The sequence below is a fragment of the Gouania willdenowi genome, chromosome 24 (genome assembly GCF_900634775.1).
Source record: "Gouania willdenowi chromosome 24, fGouWil2.1, whole genome shotgun sequence".
Taxonomy (NCBI): domain Eukaryota; kingdom Metazoa; phylum Chordata; class Actinopteri; order Blenniiformes; family Gobiesocidae; genus Gouania; species Gouania willdenowi.
Genome location: NC_041066.1, coordinates 3,227,135 through 3,243,757, shown reverse-complemented (window position 1 = coordinate 3,243,757; position 16,623 = coordinate 3,227,135). Strand labels below are relative to the sequence as shown.

Below are 16,623 nucleotides of genomic sequence, written 5' to 3'. Positions count from 1 at the left end.
TAAGAAAGAGTTTTTGGTTGTGAACTAGACCTTATAGGACCTCAGTTTAAACTGCATGAAAAATTACATTTCTAAAAGGATATTTTCTTTTTCAGCAACGGAAGACTCAATTGTTAGTCATAATGTCTGAAAAAGGAAAATCACCTGTTTGTCTGTTTCTCTTCCTTCAAAAGCATTGTCACACGGTACATAATCACTTTTACCTTTTGTAAACATAATAAAAGACTTGGCTCACGCTCTTCTGGAATCTGAATCATGCACAAAGGAGCAGCTTAGAAAAAAGTCCTTTCAGGATTTAAGAAAACATGAAATGTTTTAGTTTTTTTAGTTTTTGTGAGGACTGTGGCATAATTCTATTATTAATGGTTGAAAGCCCGTGTGAACACACGGTAACAGTGGACACAGTGGTGGTCCTGAGAAGAACTCAGGGGGACACAGTCCTTCAACATCTGCAGAAAAATGCTGAGGATGCATGCTCTATATGTTGTTTGCTGGGGGAGCAGACTGAGGGTCGCAGACGCCAACAGACTCAAAAGACTCATCCACTTTGTGGGGATTAAACTGGACTTTCTGACAGTGATGACAGAGACTCTGTCTAAGTTTAAGGCCATCTTGGTCAATGCGACCCACCCACTCCATGATGTGCTGGTCAGTCACAGGAGCACCTTCAGCACCAGGCTGATCCCACCACGGTGCTCCACAGAACGCCACAGGAAATCATTCCTGCCTGTGGTGATCAAACTTTACAATTCATCTCTGTAACCTCACAGCTTTTATTAATGTATTTATCTGTATTATATTTGAATATTTGTATTATTATTAACTATTTTAATATTATAAGTATATTATAATTATCTATATTATTGATTATATATTGTATTTTTTATTACTGTAATGCATACACTTGTATTTAATCCTTATTTAATTAAGAGTCTTACTCAGTTATGTATGTTTTTCTGTCTCTTTCTTTATTTGTTTAGTGTTTAGTCTTTTTATTTGTAATATTTTTCTGAGCAGTCATTTCCCCCTGTGGTTAATAAAGTACTTCTGATTCTGATTTTCAAAAATAATTCAGTCCACACCATCTTTCTCCCTTTTAGTTTCAGAGCATTGAACCTAAATCCTCATTGAAAATGATGTCAGAGGTAAACACAGGAATAACTGGGTGATGGTACAATTCTGTCATCTTTCTGAATGTCGGTTTCAACACTGCCCTAACCAACTCTTTTTCTCTTTTGAATGAGGATTCCTATGGAAAATGAAATATTCAGTGTGTTGTGTTGCCTCATACAGTATATATTATTAATCTTAGCTTCAGTAATTCCCTCCACCAAGGAGGTAATATTTATTTATTTTTTTTACCAGCATTTATTTGTCTGTTTGTCTACAAGGATTATGTCAAAACTACTCAATGGATTTTGACCTGTTTTTCAGCCAAAGACTGACTTACGCCATGGAAGATTTCATTAAATTCTTGAGGGAATCCAGATCAAAATGCTGATTCTGTTTCAAATTTCCAAAAATTCCTATCTCTCATCATTGGCAAAACTTAAAAAATTCATATTTAGGTTTGGAATTGACTGATATTTATGAAACACGACTCAGATTTGTTGGGGTGGTTCCACATTTACTCCACCGAGTTTAATCCACATCTGATTGTGCATTTCATCACAATTTTTTCAAGAAAGGGTGGTTTCCATACATTTGGACCTACTGTATCATTATTAATGGGGATAGACATTTTTTCTGAGCCTTTAAAGTGTGAATGATCATGGTACCAGAATCACGATTAATGTTCCAGATAACTTACAAGATCTGATAAAGATATGGACAGAATCTAAAACTGAAAAATAGTGTAAAAGTAGGTGTTTGACAGAACAAACTGAATTCATAAATTGGTTATAAAATCTCTCCATCGGTTGTGTTGGAAAACAACTGACAGTTGTTTGTTGCTCTGCAGGTCCTGCTGTTCCTGTTGGCGTGGACGTGCAGGTGGAGAGTTTAGACAGCATCTCAGAGGTAGACATGGTAAGTGAAGGAAATATCCTAACACAAGCTTCACATGGTTGTCAAATAAATTCAATTTCCAGTGTATTTATAATATAATGTATACTTCATTCAATAATAAAAACAAAACAAACGTGTTTTGTCTCTATTACTACTGTATTATATTGACCCAAAATAGGAAACTCTGATCATCGCTCCTGATAAAAAGATCCCTCTGATTAAGAACTCCCTTGGTGATCTGGGCTCATCTGTGAAATCCAGCCTCAGAAACCTTGGGATTGTGTTTGATCACTCCATGTCTTTGGAGGGTCACTGTCGTCAACTGACCAAAAACTGAGAAATATCTCTAAAATGAGGAATTTGTTGTGGAAATTGGATCTTGATCCATCCACGCGTTCATCTCACATTGATTATTGTAATTCTGTTTTTACTTGTTTCAACAAGTGGACTCTAAACAGACTTCAGATTGTACAGAATGCTGCTGCCATTCTGTACAATCCGGTGCACCCAGAACAGCCCACATTACTCCCATTCTATTAAGTCTTCATTGGCTTCCAGTCAAATTTTGCATCAAGTTTAAAATTTTAGTCCTGACTTTCCGTGCGTTGCATGGTCAGACCCCCCAGTATATCACTGATTTGTTGTGCCCCTACACTTCAGACACATTACCCTGGCCTGATCACCCTTTGATCGTCAGGCCAGGGTCTCCTAAAGATCCCCAAAACTAATTTTAGAAATTGGGGAGACCTAGCAATGACTTGCACCAGTCCCTACGAACTCTTTGAAAAAGCATTTGAAGACTACGCTTTTCAAAAAAGTTTGGTTACTTTTGCTTAATGGATTTTTTTTCTTTTGTTTTTCATTTCATGTTGTTGCTCCTGTTGTTTTAATTCACCTACGTTTTGTAGAGCACTTTGTGATTTTTGTCTGTGAAAAGCACTTTGTGAATACAAAAATACTTACTTACAAAATAAAGTAAAATTGTTAATAATATCATATTGACATTGAGCCATCACTGTGTGTATCTCACCTCTAAGTTCTTCCTGATAGACTTCTTGTCATATTCACTAAGGAATCTCAGAGCTGAAACTATTGTTTTTACACCAGTCGAGCTCTGCAGAGCAGGGGGCACCAACCTTTCTGAAACTGTGAGCTACTTCATACTGTATGGTCAGAAAAATACTTCCTAAATACTACATTTTCACAAATTCACTTTAATTAGAGGGTAAGATAATAGGGAAGGCTAGCAGTAACTTAAATTATTATATATAATATACCACTGACCATACACTAGATCTGCAACATTTAAAAACTTTTGTCACAATGTTTCAGTGAAAATAAATGGTGGTGAATGGTTTATTTAATGCTAAAACTTTATTTAACTTCACTAAGTACTAACTACATCATCTGTCATATACTATTTATCTTTGTGAGTTTGAATCTTGGAAAGTAAATCAGATTTTAGATTGAGCTGATTGGTGACTGGAGCTGCTGAGGGCACCTCACATCATCCATGCGGGCTACCTGGTGCCTGTGTTGGTGACCCCTGATGCAGAGCAATTTGTGCTGTTGAGTGTTGACTAGTTTGAGAAAACATCATCAACACATTGGAAATGAAGTAACACTGAGTATAGTCAAAAACCCACTGTGTGATATTTACCATTCAGTGTCAGCACAAGGGAAACATGTCCTCATGTGATGTTTTAATGTAATGGTGCATCACCTTAGCTGATAAATAAGTCTGAGGGTCTGCTTGTGGGGCACAAATGTCACATATTAGTTAAAAGACACCAGTAATGTAAAAACATGCTCACTGTCTTTCACCACAAAATGTACCCTTAGTGCAAACGAATACCCTTCCTGTCATTAATGTTCCTTCAACAGGCTTTAGCGCTGATATTCCTCAGTAAATATGACATTAAAGCTCATATCTGGAGTTTCTGAGAAATTTGTATGTATCATTCTTTTGAAATGCAAAAAAAATGCCTAACTAGTCTTTTACTGTGGTCTACTGCGACTTGCGGCTTTTAAAAGGATTCCGAACGGATCCTGATTTGGCGACATTTCTCATGGACAGGTAATAAACATGTTTTGTTCAAACTACTACTACTATAAGTGTTTTATTTGTGAAAAACAATACTACACGTGTGTTGGTGTGTTAAAGACGATCAGAACATAGATCGTCGTTATGCGCGTGCACAAAAGTAGAGGCGAAGCTTCTGATAGACTGGCAGAGGCTGGGGGAGGAAGTGTAGCTGTTCATGGAGGAACATTGAGACGTTTGCTTTTGAAATTTCTCTCCTCTTTTCATCCTCCAGAAAATCACTTTAAGGAAGCACGTTTTTTCATACGTGATGAGTGTAGGAAAGCAGAAGCTGGATTTGTTTCTACTGCAAGTCTTTTCTTGAGTTAAATATTCTTTATTCCTGCAGCATTGCTTTGTATTAGAGTTATATGCATCTCAGTGCATCATTATTCAAATATACTGTTGATTACACATGTTTGCCCATAGACATTGGCCTGTCCCAGTGTGGATTATGACTAAGCTCTAGTTAAAGATTTATTAGTGGTTCATCTGCAGCTGTCAGTCTCCTGTTATTTGGTAGGAAGAGATGAAACCACTCTTTTGGTGTTCCCTGTTTTAACAGCTTAGTAAATGCTGCTTCCACTGATAGAGAGGAATCTCCTCAGATAGAGCAGCTAATGAGCCAAACTAAAGTGTTCATTACCAGCCTGAAGATGAGGAAATTCATCTCCTCAGTCTAACTTTGGGAATCTGCGAGATCTGCAGCCTTTGCTTTTAGTCAGCGTCCTCTAGGCTGTTTTCAGTTGGATCACCAGAGCTCTTTATGAAAGCTCACTGCTTCCAAAAGCCAGAGTGAGTCCAGTGTTGAGTAATGTAATTAAATCCACCTTCTGTTCTGGAACCATCAATTAGAACCAAAACATTTGGTCTGACTTTGTGTGAGCGTCTGTTTGCAAGGACGACCAAGGGATTACACTTCATTTGGTTCCTAGGGTTGTGTGTATTTCACTGTTTTTGTGACAGCAGGAGGGAAGATGAAATGATTCCTGATGCCGGGTGTTCCTAATGACATTTTGTCATTGTACGAGGCTGCAGTCACAGGCCACAGAATCCAAGCAGTGTTATTATGTAGACATGGGAAGGAACTGTGGAGCAGGACTTTTATAATGTCGTTATATTTGATGAATTTCCCTCACCAGCTCAGGCATCACTTCCTCATTCTGTGAGACTTTAGGCCACAGTCCATTGGCTTTCTACAGTCACAGAATAAATTCTGAATCCTGCCAGAGAGTCCTAAAAGTCTGAAATGAAGCTCTAAAGTTTTTATAATATAGTCATCAAAACTCATGTGCTTAATGGTTAATGAATCATTGAATCACTGGAATTTATAGAGTTAAGGACTCAGATCCAGGATTAGCTCTGGTGCTGATGTGCCCATTGTCTGCAGCCTGATACCCAACGTTAGTCATTATTCTGATGAGCGACTGAGTGAAGTTCCATCATTAACACAAGCCTAAGGCTGTATTGCTGTAAATGCAGATTTTAGATGCTAAAAATATAGAGCTAAATTCTCCCATGTGTGTAAGTCAGAAAAGCCATGCAGCGCTGCTGTTTCTGGCTGCGAGCTATTCTGCCCCTGCACTTAAGTCGGTCACTGCAAACCTTTGTCCAAGTTACATACTTTGGATGGAGCGGCCCTAAAATGTGGGCGTTCCCACTCAAATCTACCTTCACACGCATTTTCCCGTCTGCTTAAAGAGTAACTAAAACCCTGCTGTCTGCTGACTTGTCATTAGGGGGGAAATTTAAAAAACGCCTTGATTATGGGCGTTACTCTTGATGCAGTAAGACACGGCCAGTCACAGCACACAGTGCTGCATTAACAGAGCGCCGTCTTCACAACAACTAAATACAATACACAGCCCACAAGCATAAGCACACAGCCCCACAGACACTATATTACTCACAAACAGCCTCTGCTCTACTCCCACCATGAGCATCACAACCACGGCCTCAGACAGACGCAGAAACCAGGAACACACATATACAGCAGTGAGAAGTACAAGCACATTCGCGCACAGGCAGAGACAGACGGATTAAAGCAGACTCTGATTAAAGCAGAATATACTCTTTATAGAAGCACAGAGTCAAAAACATTCCATAGGAATGCACAGAGCATGCTCGAAGCATGGAGTTCCGCATTTCAACGTCAATCAATGCCCACTGAGGGCTGTGATAGGAGGAAACCCTCCTCCCTCCTCCCAGCTTTTACAGGAGAAACGGGGCCAACAGTGACAGTTGGTAACACATGATGGTCACAATGACGCGTCATAATTTGTCTCAGCCAATAGCAAAATTCAATTGTAAAAGCCGGCGTTCAAAATACTTTTACTAAGATGTTAAAAGTTGGACCAGGATCAATCAATAGCACTACTGCAGACCCAAATACATACTATTCAGCAGAAAAAAGTGGAGTTTGGGGTTTAGTTACTCTTGTTCGAGTGCTGCGCGCTCCTAAACCTGAAATAGGTGCAGCACCCTGAGAAGGTGAAACATTATATTACCCTAGAAGTTGACTCCCAGAAAGAATCTATTCAAACTGCCGCTTAATGGATTCTTACAAAGTTTTAACCAAAGATAAACCTTGGAGGAAATCCATATTGCTATGCTGATTCTGAATCAGTTTAAAAAATCTAAAAATGGACGTTCGCTTCCTGCAGGCTTGAGTAAAGACGTTCGGAAGGAGCGCTGCGACCAATGTAACTGCTTGCTATAATGCCAAAACTTCACTCATGAAAGCAATACGTAATAAGAAGAGATAATGAGTGCCTCACAAAAACCGGGAAGAAGAGACAAGATGGTGAAAGGTGACGACTCAAAAACTGTTCAAAAGCACTTAACACTGGATGCTAGCTTAGCTCAAAATGACAACGGGACCAAAATGCTAATGCTTGCGGAACTCCGCAAGTTCTGACAAGAATCTGGAAACACACAGCGAGACTCGATGGAGTCTTGAACGCGAATGGAATCCTCAATTGGAGAAATTAAGAAAATGATCAACATGCTGGAGGAGAGGCTGACCACGGCTGAAACCAGAGTGAGTAGCTGCGAGGACTGAGGCACATGGCATGAAAGAGCGCTAGCTTACCTGCTCCAAAAAGAAGCTATGCTAACTGCAAAACAAGACAAGTTGGAAAATGCGATGCGCCGAAACAACATTAGATTATACAAAATTTATGAAGATTTAGAAGGAAGAAAGATGATACCGTTTGTCATGGACTTTCTCAAGCAAACTCTAAAGCTGCCCGATGACATGGTTTTTCGCATTAAGAGGGCTCACAGAGCTGTTACCTCAAAGCCAAAGCCAACTACGCCACCGAGATCCATAATAGTTCGCTTCTTCGATTTTAATGTGAAACAAGTGGTGCTAAAACAAGCATGGAGCAGCGAATCGTGATGTTTAAGGGAAAAAGAGTCTACTTTGATTAAGACTACTCCCCCGAGGTGCAAAGGAAAAGAATAAAAAAAACTCAAGGAGCGTAACATCAAGGAACAATCACCATACCCAGCTCAACTAAAGGTGTTCTTGGATACAGGAGTCGAAACCTTCCCCTCTCTTTTGGAGACTCAATTTACTCTGAGGGACCTGGGGGTACCTGTCGAGGTAGAGGAGCGGGACAGGAATGGACAGGCGCTGACCCCCAGGAAAATCAGACACATCATAAATTCTGTGAATTAATCTGAAGATGACTGAGTAAGGAGGTGAAGCCCCCCGCAAACAATGGGTCCAGTGAAGTAAGTGACATACAATTTAAGAGACAAGGACATGCAGGCATGACAATATAAAAATTATCAAAAAATGAATAAATAAATAATTGTTGTGAGTGTAAATCCTTTCCTTAACCCTTGAATGGTCTATATGCACACATCAATTCCGTGTTTGGCGTAAGGATGCAATGATATTTCCAGTCGCGGCGTTCTGAATGTGGAAGTACCAGTGTTATAGCTTAAGTTGCTGCTGCAACAAAGGCAGATGTGGTCAAAGAGGACCAGGGTGCTAAGCTGCCCTCATCAATGCCGGGTAGCTTTTACTTACGTTGTACAACTGTTTAATTGTGTGTTAATAAGTGATTGTGTTGTGGGGGCTGGGCCCCTCTGTTGATTGCTGGGCCGCCGTGTTGGGATCGGGAGGGTGCGGTCGGGTGTGGTGGGGCGGTGGGTCTCTGGGGGGGTGTGGGGGGGTGTTGCTGGGGGCTCTCTTTGCGGGGTCTCTAAGGGCGGTGCCGGCTTGGTGGAGCGTGGGGGTGCCCCTTCCCTACGGGTGGGGCTTGGTGCTTGTCTCGTCTCCTGGTTGCCTTGGGGGCGCGCCTCGCGGAGTGTAGGTCTGGGGTGGCCTGCCGCGCTGAGGTGGGGGGTGGGCGCGCTGGGGGGTGCTGGCCTCTGTGCCGGGGTTGGGGCGGGGTTGCTTGGCACTCTGTGATGGTGCTCTTTGCTGGGGGGGCGGCTCTAGCTGTTCCGGTGGTTGAGGTCAGTATCGGCCGCTTGGTAGGTCTGTCCTGCTATTTGCGAGCTGGCAGGTGGGTGGGTTCTGCGCCTTTGGCGGGGGGCTGCTGCTCCGCATTGGTTGTGTGCAGTTGGTGTGCCTCGCTCGGTGGTAAAAGTTAAGCAAGTGAAATGACATAAACACACTTGAACATCATGCAGAATACATGTCTTACACATAGAATTTTATCCTGCTCACTTTTATTGATCTATTATATGTCCTACGAGTGTCCAACACCTTATAATTTCAGCTATCCAGGTTTATTCACAGCACACGTATGTATTGTATTCAGCAAAACAGACGCTATGAGCTCGTATTAACTTGTGACCAATTTATTGTAAATCCATATATATATATATATATATATATATATATATATATATATATATATATATACTGTATGTATATATTTATTTTACTGAATGAAGCACTATTTCTCATCAATGTGGTGACTCACGGTCACAACATCCCACAGTGTACAGCTGCTCACAGGTAGCCTGGAAAATAAAAAAACATGGACCTATTTAAAGACACTTAACAGTAAATTTAACAGTTGGCTAAACATCATATATCATCTTCAACTTGAATGAAAAGTTACGAGGGATACAATAGGAGGTGCAGAGTCGCACACAGCAGTGGTGGCTTGAATTGCTGTCCTTGCGTTTTTAAAGACAAAGCTTTGTTTACTTACAGAATTGTCATTTTATTTTGGTGGTCTTCACAAACAAAAAAAAAGTACAGAACAAACACTCAATTGTCCAATTCATCCACCGAAAGGGTGTATATACCTACCCCATCACAACTAAACAAAACAAGGTTCTCTACATATCACACACAAAAAATATTTTTCTTATGTTACTCTTTTCTCAATATACATTCAATATGTATTCTGCACAAGTTTTATTTATATACAGTTTATACACTCATCAAACATATATACATATGTATACACATACATACACATGAATGTACATGACATGTACATAATAATATTAAACTGTTTCACATTTACGGCACAAATTTCTTCAATTAAATTTAGAGTGGCAATATATAAATTAATAAAAGCCTTTTATTTTGTTTAAGTATTAATATATTTTATTATATTGTTATACCTACTGTATAATATATTATTGCTGTCCTAGGTAAAATTGTTGCTCTTCTTTTTCATACTTACTAACGATATATGATTTAAAAAGCTTTTTAAACTGGTTTATGTTGCTGCTTTGTTTTATTTCATCCTTTTGCAGTTCCATAATTTAACCCCTGCTATTGTTATACTCACCTTTTTCAATGTTGTTCTAGCAGATTGGATGTAGTTTTCTTCTTAAATTATATTCCCCTTCTCTCTCTAAAAATCTTTTCTGTAATCCTTTTGGAAGTGTACCTTTACTTGTTTTATAAATCATTTGGACAGTTTTGTGTTGGATGAGATCTGGGAGTTTTAAATCTGGTGTTTTTAAAAATAATCCGTGTGTTTTCTCTGTATCCTGTGTTATGTATCTGTCTAATGGCTCTTTTTTGCCCAGGACAGCAATACTCCTCGCCAACTTCCCTTTAATGTATTTAATGTGTGACTTCCAGCAGATCCCGTGGTCCAAGATCTAGTGTTGTGGTGGTCAAGACCGGTCTTGGTCTCGAGACCAAATTTTAAAGGTCTTGGTCTTGTCTCGGACTCTGAAGCATTTTGACTCGGTCTTGTCTTGGACTCGGGCTGCCCGGACTCGGGATTTTCCGTCAAGACCGTTCGAGACCAGCACTAATTCCTGCTATTTTTAAAAAAATTTATAATGTGATAATAACACGGAGAAGAACGGGATAAAACAATCCTTTAGTCATTATTTAATCCACCCCGTATAATGACCACAACCTTCCTTAATGTGACTGAGTGACGTGTGTGACACTCACACATGTGTGGCTATGGTGTCAGTTTGGACCGCGGAGCGCAAGGGAGAAATGAACTAATCACCGGTAAAAATCCCAGTAAAACTCCTGAAAACAATCACCAGTAATAAATATTATCTCCCTGGTAAAGACAGTAGCTCTAACAACTGGTAAAATGATAAACTGATGATATTACAGTCTGTGAATGCTGGATAGGGGACGCACTTACTCTGCCTCTGGGTCCTAGTGCCAGCCGAGCGGTGGTCTGTTCTGTTTACCGTGTTTACTGAGGTCCGTGTGTGTTTAATAAGTCCGTGTGTGTTTAATAAGTTCGTGTGTGTTTAATAAGTCCGTGTGTGTCCGTGTGAAAGTCTGCATGTTTATGCATCTGTCCATCCACTCTTTTCATTATATCCATGTCTTTTAAGGCTTTATTACATAATGTCGGCTGTAGTCCGGGCCGCCGCCATCTTGGTTTATGTCGTCACCAGCGCGTCATCGCCGCAGAGTTGCACTCAAATAATATTAAATATTTTTAAAGTGGTGGTTTTTTTGTGACTTTAGACTCCAATTACATGTATGTATATAATATGTTCCCCACAATATAAACAGGTTCAAAATATAATTATTTTTTATAGTTTCTGTTTCCACTGTATCCAGAATAATAATAATTATATATATATATATATATATATATATATATATATATAATAACTATTGATTAATTTGTTACATGACTTTTCCAGGGTTTGAGTTTGTTTTATTTAGTTTCACATCTACCTGTAGATCTATGTTTTTTACACTGCTGACAACTTGTTTTTAGTTTTATTTCAGAAATTTTCACTTTTACAGTTACAGTTGGAAATCTTTGTGAATTGAATATCCAGTTATATTACAGCAACCAAATTAAACTATATCAACTAAGTGAATTAATAAAAATAACCTGTGTAAAGGCTTTTTCAAACTAAAATCTTATCTTGTGAAATCTGTGACCTGTTCAACCTGAACAACTGAAAGAATCAGAATAAAGAATCATTATTTCTTGGCAGAAATGCTTTTAAACACTTGCTGTACATTCAGCTGACATAAAAATCTTGTTTTCAAATATGTAGAATAATTGTGAATGTATCAGTAGCAGTAGTAGTTTTAATATTTTAGTTAATTTTTTGCAGGTACCTTTTTTTTTGTCCGTCAAATGTATTTAAAATAAACTAAAATTAAAGAGAGATGTTATTTAACTGTTGAACCTTGCCATAATTTTATTTATTTATTTATTTATTTAAATTGAAAAAAAAAATGTTTATGGTCTTGGTCTTGGTCTTGGTCTCGGTTTGTCTCGGTCTTGGTCTTGACTCGGTCTCGGCTCCCGAAAGTCTTGGTCTTGTCTTGGTCTCGGTGCATGCTGGTCTCGGGCAAGTCTTGGTCTCGGATAGTGCGGTCTTGAACACAACACTACCAAGATCACACCCAAATATTTTACTTTGTTCACTTTTATTATGTTAAGATTGCCTATATTTGCTTTTACATCTATATATTTTTTTTCTGATTTCCAAATAACATAAAATTTGTTTTATTTAGGTTTAATGATAATTTATTGAGATCAAACCATTTTCTTTTAATTTACATGTCGTATTAAACTTAAGGGGAGACACAAATAGTAAAAAATACAACAAGTAGTAGTGTAGTTTTTATTCGGTCATTTCATTCCATGAAACAGGCTGAAGTTAATACGTATTAAGCCGAACCCTGTTTACAAACTTCCACGAGACAAAACACAAGATTTATAATAAACAATTTCAAGTGTCCAACAGAAGAGAAATACACATGTATTTAGAATAGGTATAACATAAATTAAATTTAATTTTATGTTATTTTTATTTTTAAACTAAATCATGCCATCATTTAATTTATTTAACCTGTTATGGATCTATTAAAGTCTTTTCATTAGTTGTAACTTAAGTCATCCTGAGCTTATATACTTTTTAATTATAGTAGATTTTTTACATCCTTTTGAAAGCTGTGACTGTTTTATTTGATCTTTCAAGTCATTCCACAGATTAAAACCTCTTACAGAAATACATCTGTTTTGTTCTATTTGTTCTCGCTTTTACTTTTTGAAAACGCCGGTTCCTCTGAGGTTATACTGACTTTTCCTGTGTTCAAAAAGCTCCTGGATGTGAGGAGGGAGAAGATTATTATGTGATATATAATGTGTCAAGGTCAACAAGATCATTTATTTTCAATAACTTTAGTTCTACAAAATAGGGTTTGTTGGTGCATAGAAATCTGCTTTAGTGATAATTGTTATTGCCTTTTTTCTAGTAGGAAAATAGGATGAGTATTGGATTTGTAGTTGTTTCCCCATATTTCCAAGCCATAATTTAGGTGAGGAACAATGAAGGAGTTAAATAGTAGTAGAAGAGATTTTTTGTAAAGTAGTTTTCATTTTGCCGTTTGCAGCAATGGTTTTTGCTAATTTTGTTTTTAATATACTTATATGTGATTTCCATTCAAGTTTTCCCTCAATGGTAACTCCTGTATTTGCAGAAACTCGTTCATTTTCTGTATCATTAATTTTTAAAGTTGTATGATCACTGATTTTTCTATTTCCAAAAATTATGTATTTGGTTTTACTCATTATTCATTGAAAGTTTGTTTGGATCAAACCGTTTTTTTAAGACTGTGAGTTCGTCTTCCACTGTTTCAGGTCCTTTGCTGAGCAGTACAGGCTGGTATCATCCACATATAATAAACATTTTACATTTTCCAAAACATCACAAACATCGTTAATATACATGATAAACAGCTAAAAGAAGTGATAATGAAAGGAAAATATTGACTAAACCGAGCGGTGAGGCCGCTATAGCATAGCACAGTAGTAGCATTCGGTGATCGCCTGAAGTAAACAGCCTTCCTGACATTTCAGCAGTAATGATGTCATGTTTCTGTGTGCATAGAGCCCATTGGGCATCAAAAGCAGTGATGTTAGAGTCTGTGGACTGCTGCTAACACATTTTGTGTGTCTTGTGGGAGCAAGGTCTCCCTGCCCTTTTTACATCAGGAGTGTGTTACCACATGGCACAACTGTTCCTTAACTCATTCAGTGCCAGCCATTCTCAGATTTTCTACCCACCTCAGTGCCAGCCGTTTTTGAGCATTTTGACTAATTTTAAAGACCCACAGAATATTTTGTACTATGACTATCTAAAATCTGACACCAGATTCTGAAAGATTGAAGCCTCTACTTTCATCAAAAAAATAAAATTAGTTTCTGGCTCGTTTCGTTCTTTTGTAATCAGCTGTTGAATAGAGCAAGTTTTACACAAATCTTCAGTTTCAGAGCAAAAAGCTGAGAAAAAAAACCCTGTCAGTGACTTTAAAGCTATTTTTTTGTTTTAGTGACAACTATAACATCTGAACATTGTTTCCTTATATAAAACATTTTAAAAAAACACTGACAGGGCTTTTGATGGCAAAATTATTATTATTTATCTATCTGGTTCAGAGTTGAATGGATTTCTTACTGTATTTTGGCGTTCCTCCAACTTTCTCTCCCATCAGTCTGCACACATATAACTTCCTCTTTCTCCCGGACATGCAGAATGTCACTGCGTTCCCTGTTTTTTTTATGGTTTTATCTCACCATCGCCACACTATCCATGAGTTCCACACATGCCCTGGTCGAGTATGCGCTGCTGTGTGCTGCTGGGAACGTCAACTCTCGTATGTAGCGCCATTTTCTGTCTCGTATACGCGTTTCCTTTCTTCCTCTGAGCTGTGATGAGCATGGATGATCTCTCATCCAAAGGTGTGCTGCTACCTCCTACATGTCACCTATTATTTTGCTATCTGGCTCACAGGCTGGGGGTATTTTGTACCCCCCTCCAAACCCCACACCCTGTTAGTTGATGGTTTTATCTCACGATCACAACATTATCAATAATCCACTCAGGTCCACACATGTTCTGTGTTAGTATATGGTGTTGTGAGCTGCTGGATACGCCACAATATCACTCTGTAGCGCCATAATCTCCTTTTTTTCCTGCTTCTTCCTCCTTTGCTGGGTAGCATCAGTGGTTAATCTCTCATCTAAAGGTGCACTGCTGCCATCTTCAGGGCACAGTTGGTCACTACATCACCCCACAGCTTAGATATTGATGAAGGACCTCCGCCAGGGTGTTTTCTAGTAATCCCCGTGAAAAAATGCAAATGACGAGTTATCTCGTCAATGGCACTGAGTGAGTTAATGTTACAGAACGTGTTTTGTGTTCCTATTGTTCTTAGTTCCTCGGCAAACTGATTTTAATTGCTAATATTGTTTGTAATGGTACCAAGATAAATAAGAAGGGATGCATTCTTTAATTTTACTTTTATTTCCATGACTGCTTTCAAAATTATCAGTTACAATATAAATGGCTTAAATCATGTTATAAAGAGGAAGAAGGTTCTGACTCAATTAAAAAGGTTGAAATTTTCAATTGGGCTCCTACAAGTAACTAATTTAAATGAGGAAGAACATGCTAAAGTCAAACGGGAATGGGTGGGACAAATATTTAGTGCATCCTATGAAAATTACAAAATAAATAGCCATACTGTGCCATAAATCGTTAAGTTTTCTATTGAAGAAAGTTCTCAAGGATAAGAGCAGCTGTTGGATTATTGTTATAGGATCCATTGGTGGAATAACACTATCAATTATGAACGTTTATGCTCCTAATGAGGATAATCCACACTTTTTTTAGGAGATAGCTCAAATTATTACAGGAAATTCAAAAGGAATAATAATATTGGGAGGGGATTTTAATTCTGTTGTAAACAATAATTTGGAAAAATTCCCATTTGAACAAAAATATAAATTATATAAATCAAAGGCATTGAATAATACTGTATATTAGAGAAGCTGGGGTTTATGGCGTGTATAAAAATCCAAGTGTTAGAGATTACACACACTTCTCAAAAGTTCATAAGAGCAACTCTAGGATTGACGTCTGCGTCCCTAAACAACAGGCCCACAGAGAGGAGGATTGCCATATTGAATCCCAAACTCTTTCAGACCATGGGCCAGTATTGATGTTTTTAAATGTGAACCAAGACAAGCCTTTAAAACTATGTAAACTGATTGTGTCACTTTTAAATAAACCTGAGGGGATTCAATCTATAAAAGACTAAATCAAATTTTACTTAGAAACTAATGATAGAGATGCAATTTCCACTTCTACTTTGTGGGATGCGGCGAAGGCAGTCCTGAGGGGCAAGATCATAGCTCTTTCTTCCAAATTTAAAAAAGAACATGAGAAGATCCAAAAACAATTATAAGATCAGATTAGGGAATTAGAAAGGGCTCACAAAAGAATGAATAACGATACTATTTTTCAAGAATTGAAAAAATTTAGACAAAACTTGAATGAAATAATATTAACCTATAAAGCAGAGGCTGCTTTACACTTCTCTAATCAAAAATATTATGAGCATGGAAATAAAGCAAGTAGATTACTTGCTTTCCAACTAAGGAAAATGCAAGTGAGTCAAATTGTCCAAAAAGTTACTTGTCCCATATTTAAAAAAATTGTGACACATTCCAAGCAATAGCCAATGCATTTTCTAAATATTACTAACAATTATATGAACCAAGCACCATTCCAAATGAAGTAGAGAAATTCAAATAGTTTCTTCAAAAAATTAATCTTACTAAACTTGATTTAAAAAAGGAGGCTAAATCCTTAGTGGGACCTATCACTCAGGAATAAATAAAATTTATCATAAAGAACTTAAAAAATAACAAAGTGCCCAGAGCGGATGAGATTCACGGGGCAGGCAGAACTTATCCTCTTTTACACAGTTTTTAATTATGCCCTTAGCACTACAGAACCACCAAAAACATGGGCTGAAGCAATAATTTCAATAATACATAAGGATGGGAAAGACCCAACACAATGTGCCTCCTATAGGCCAATAAGTTTCATGTGTAATGATATTAAAATTCTGAGTGCTGTTCTAGCAAAAAGGCTTCAAAATATTATTAATAAACTCATCAACCCTGATCAGACAGGATTTATGCCTAGAAGGTTAGGATTAAATAATATAAGATGTAACATTATATCAACGGCCCAAGGGGGTCCCTGCCGGTCAATGCTTCTCAGTCTTGACGCGGACCCCCTAACGTTTT

General features: G+C 38.0%; 1 protein-coding gene across 2 annotated transcripts in view; it reads left to right on the top strand.

Annotated features, from left to right (window-relative positions):
- The window catches only part of LOC114457968 (gamma-aminobutyric acid receptor subunit rho-2-like), a 79,559-nt gene that overhangs the window by 25,886 nt on the left and 37,050 nt on the right, over window positions 1-16,623 (top strand). For both annotated transcript variants that reach the window (XM_028440164.1, XM_028440163.1), the window contains one exon: window positions 1,961-2,028. In XM_028440164.1, the coding sequence (XP_028295965.1) occupies window positions 1,961-2,028 (68 nt within the window). The remainder of the gene's footprint in view (window positions 1-1,960; window positions 2,029-16,623) is intronic.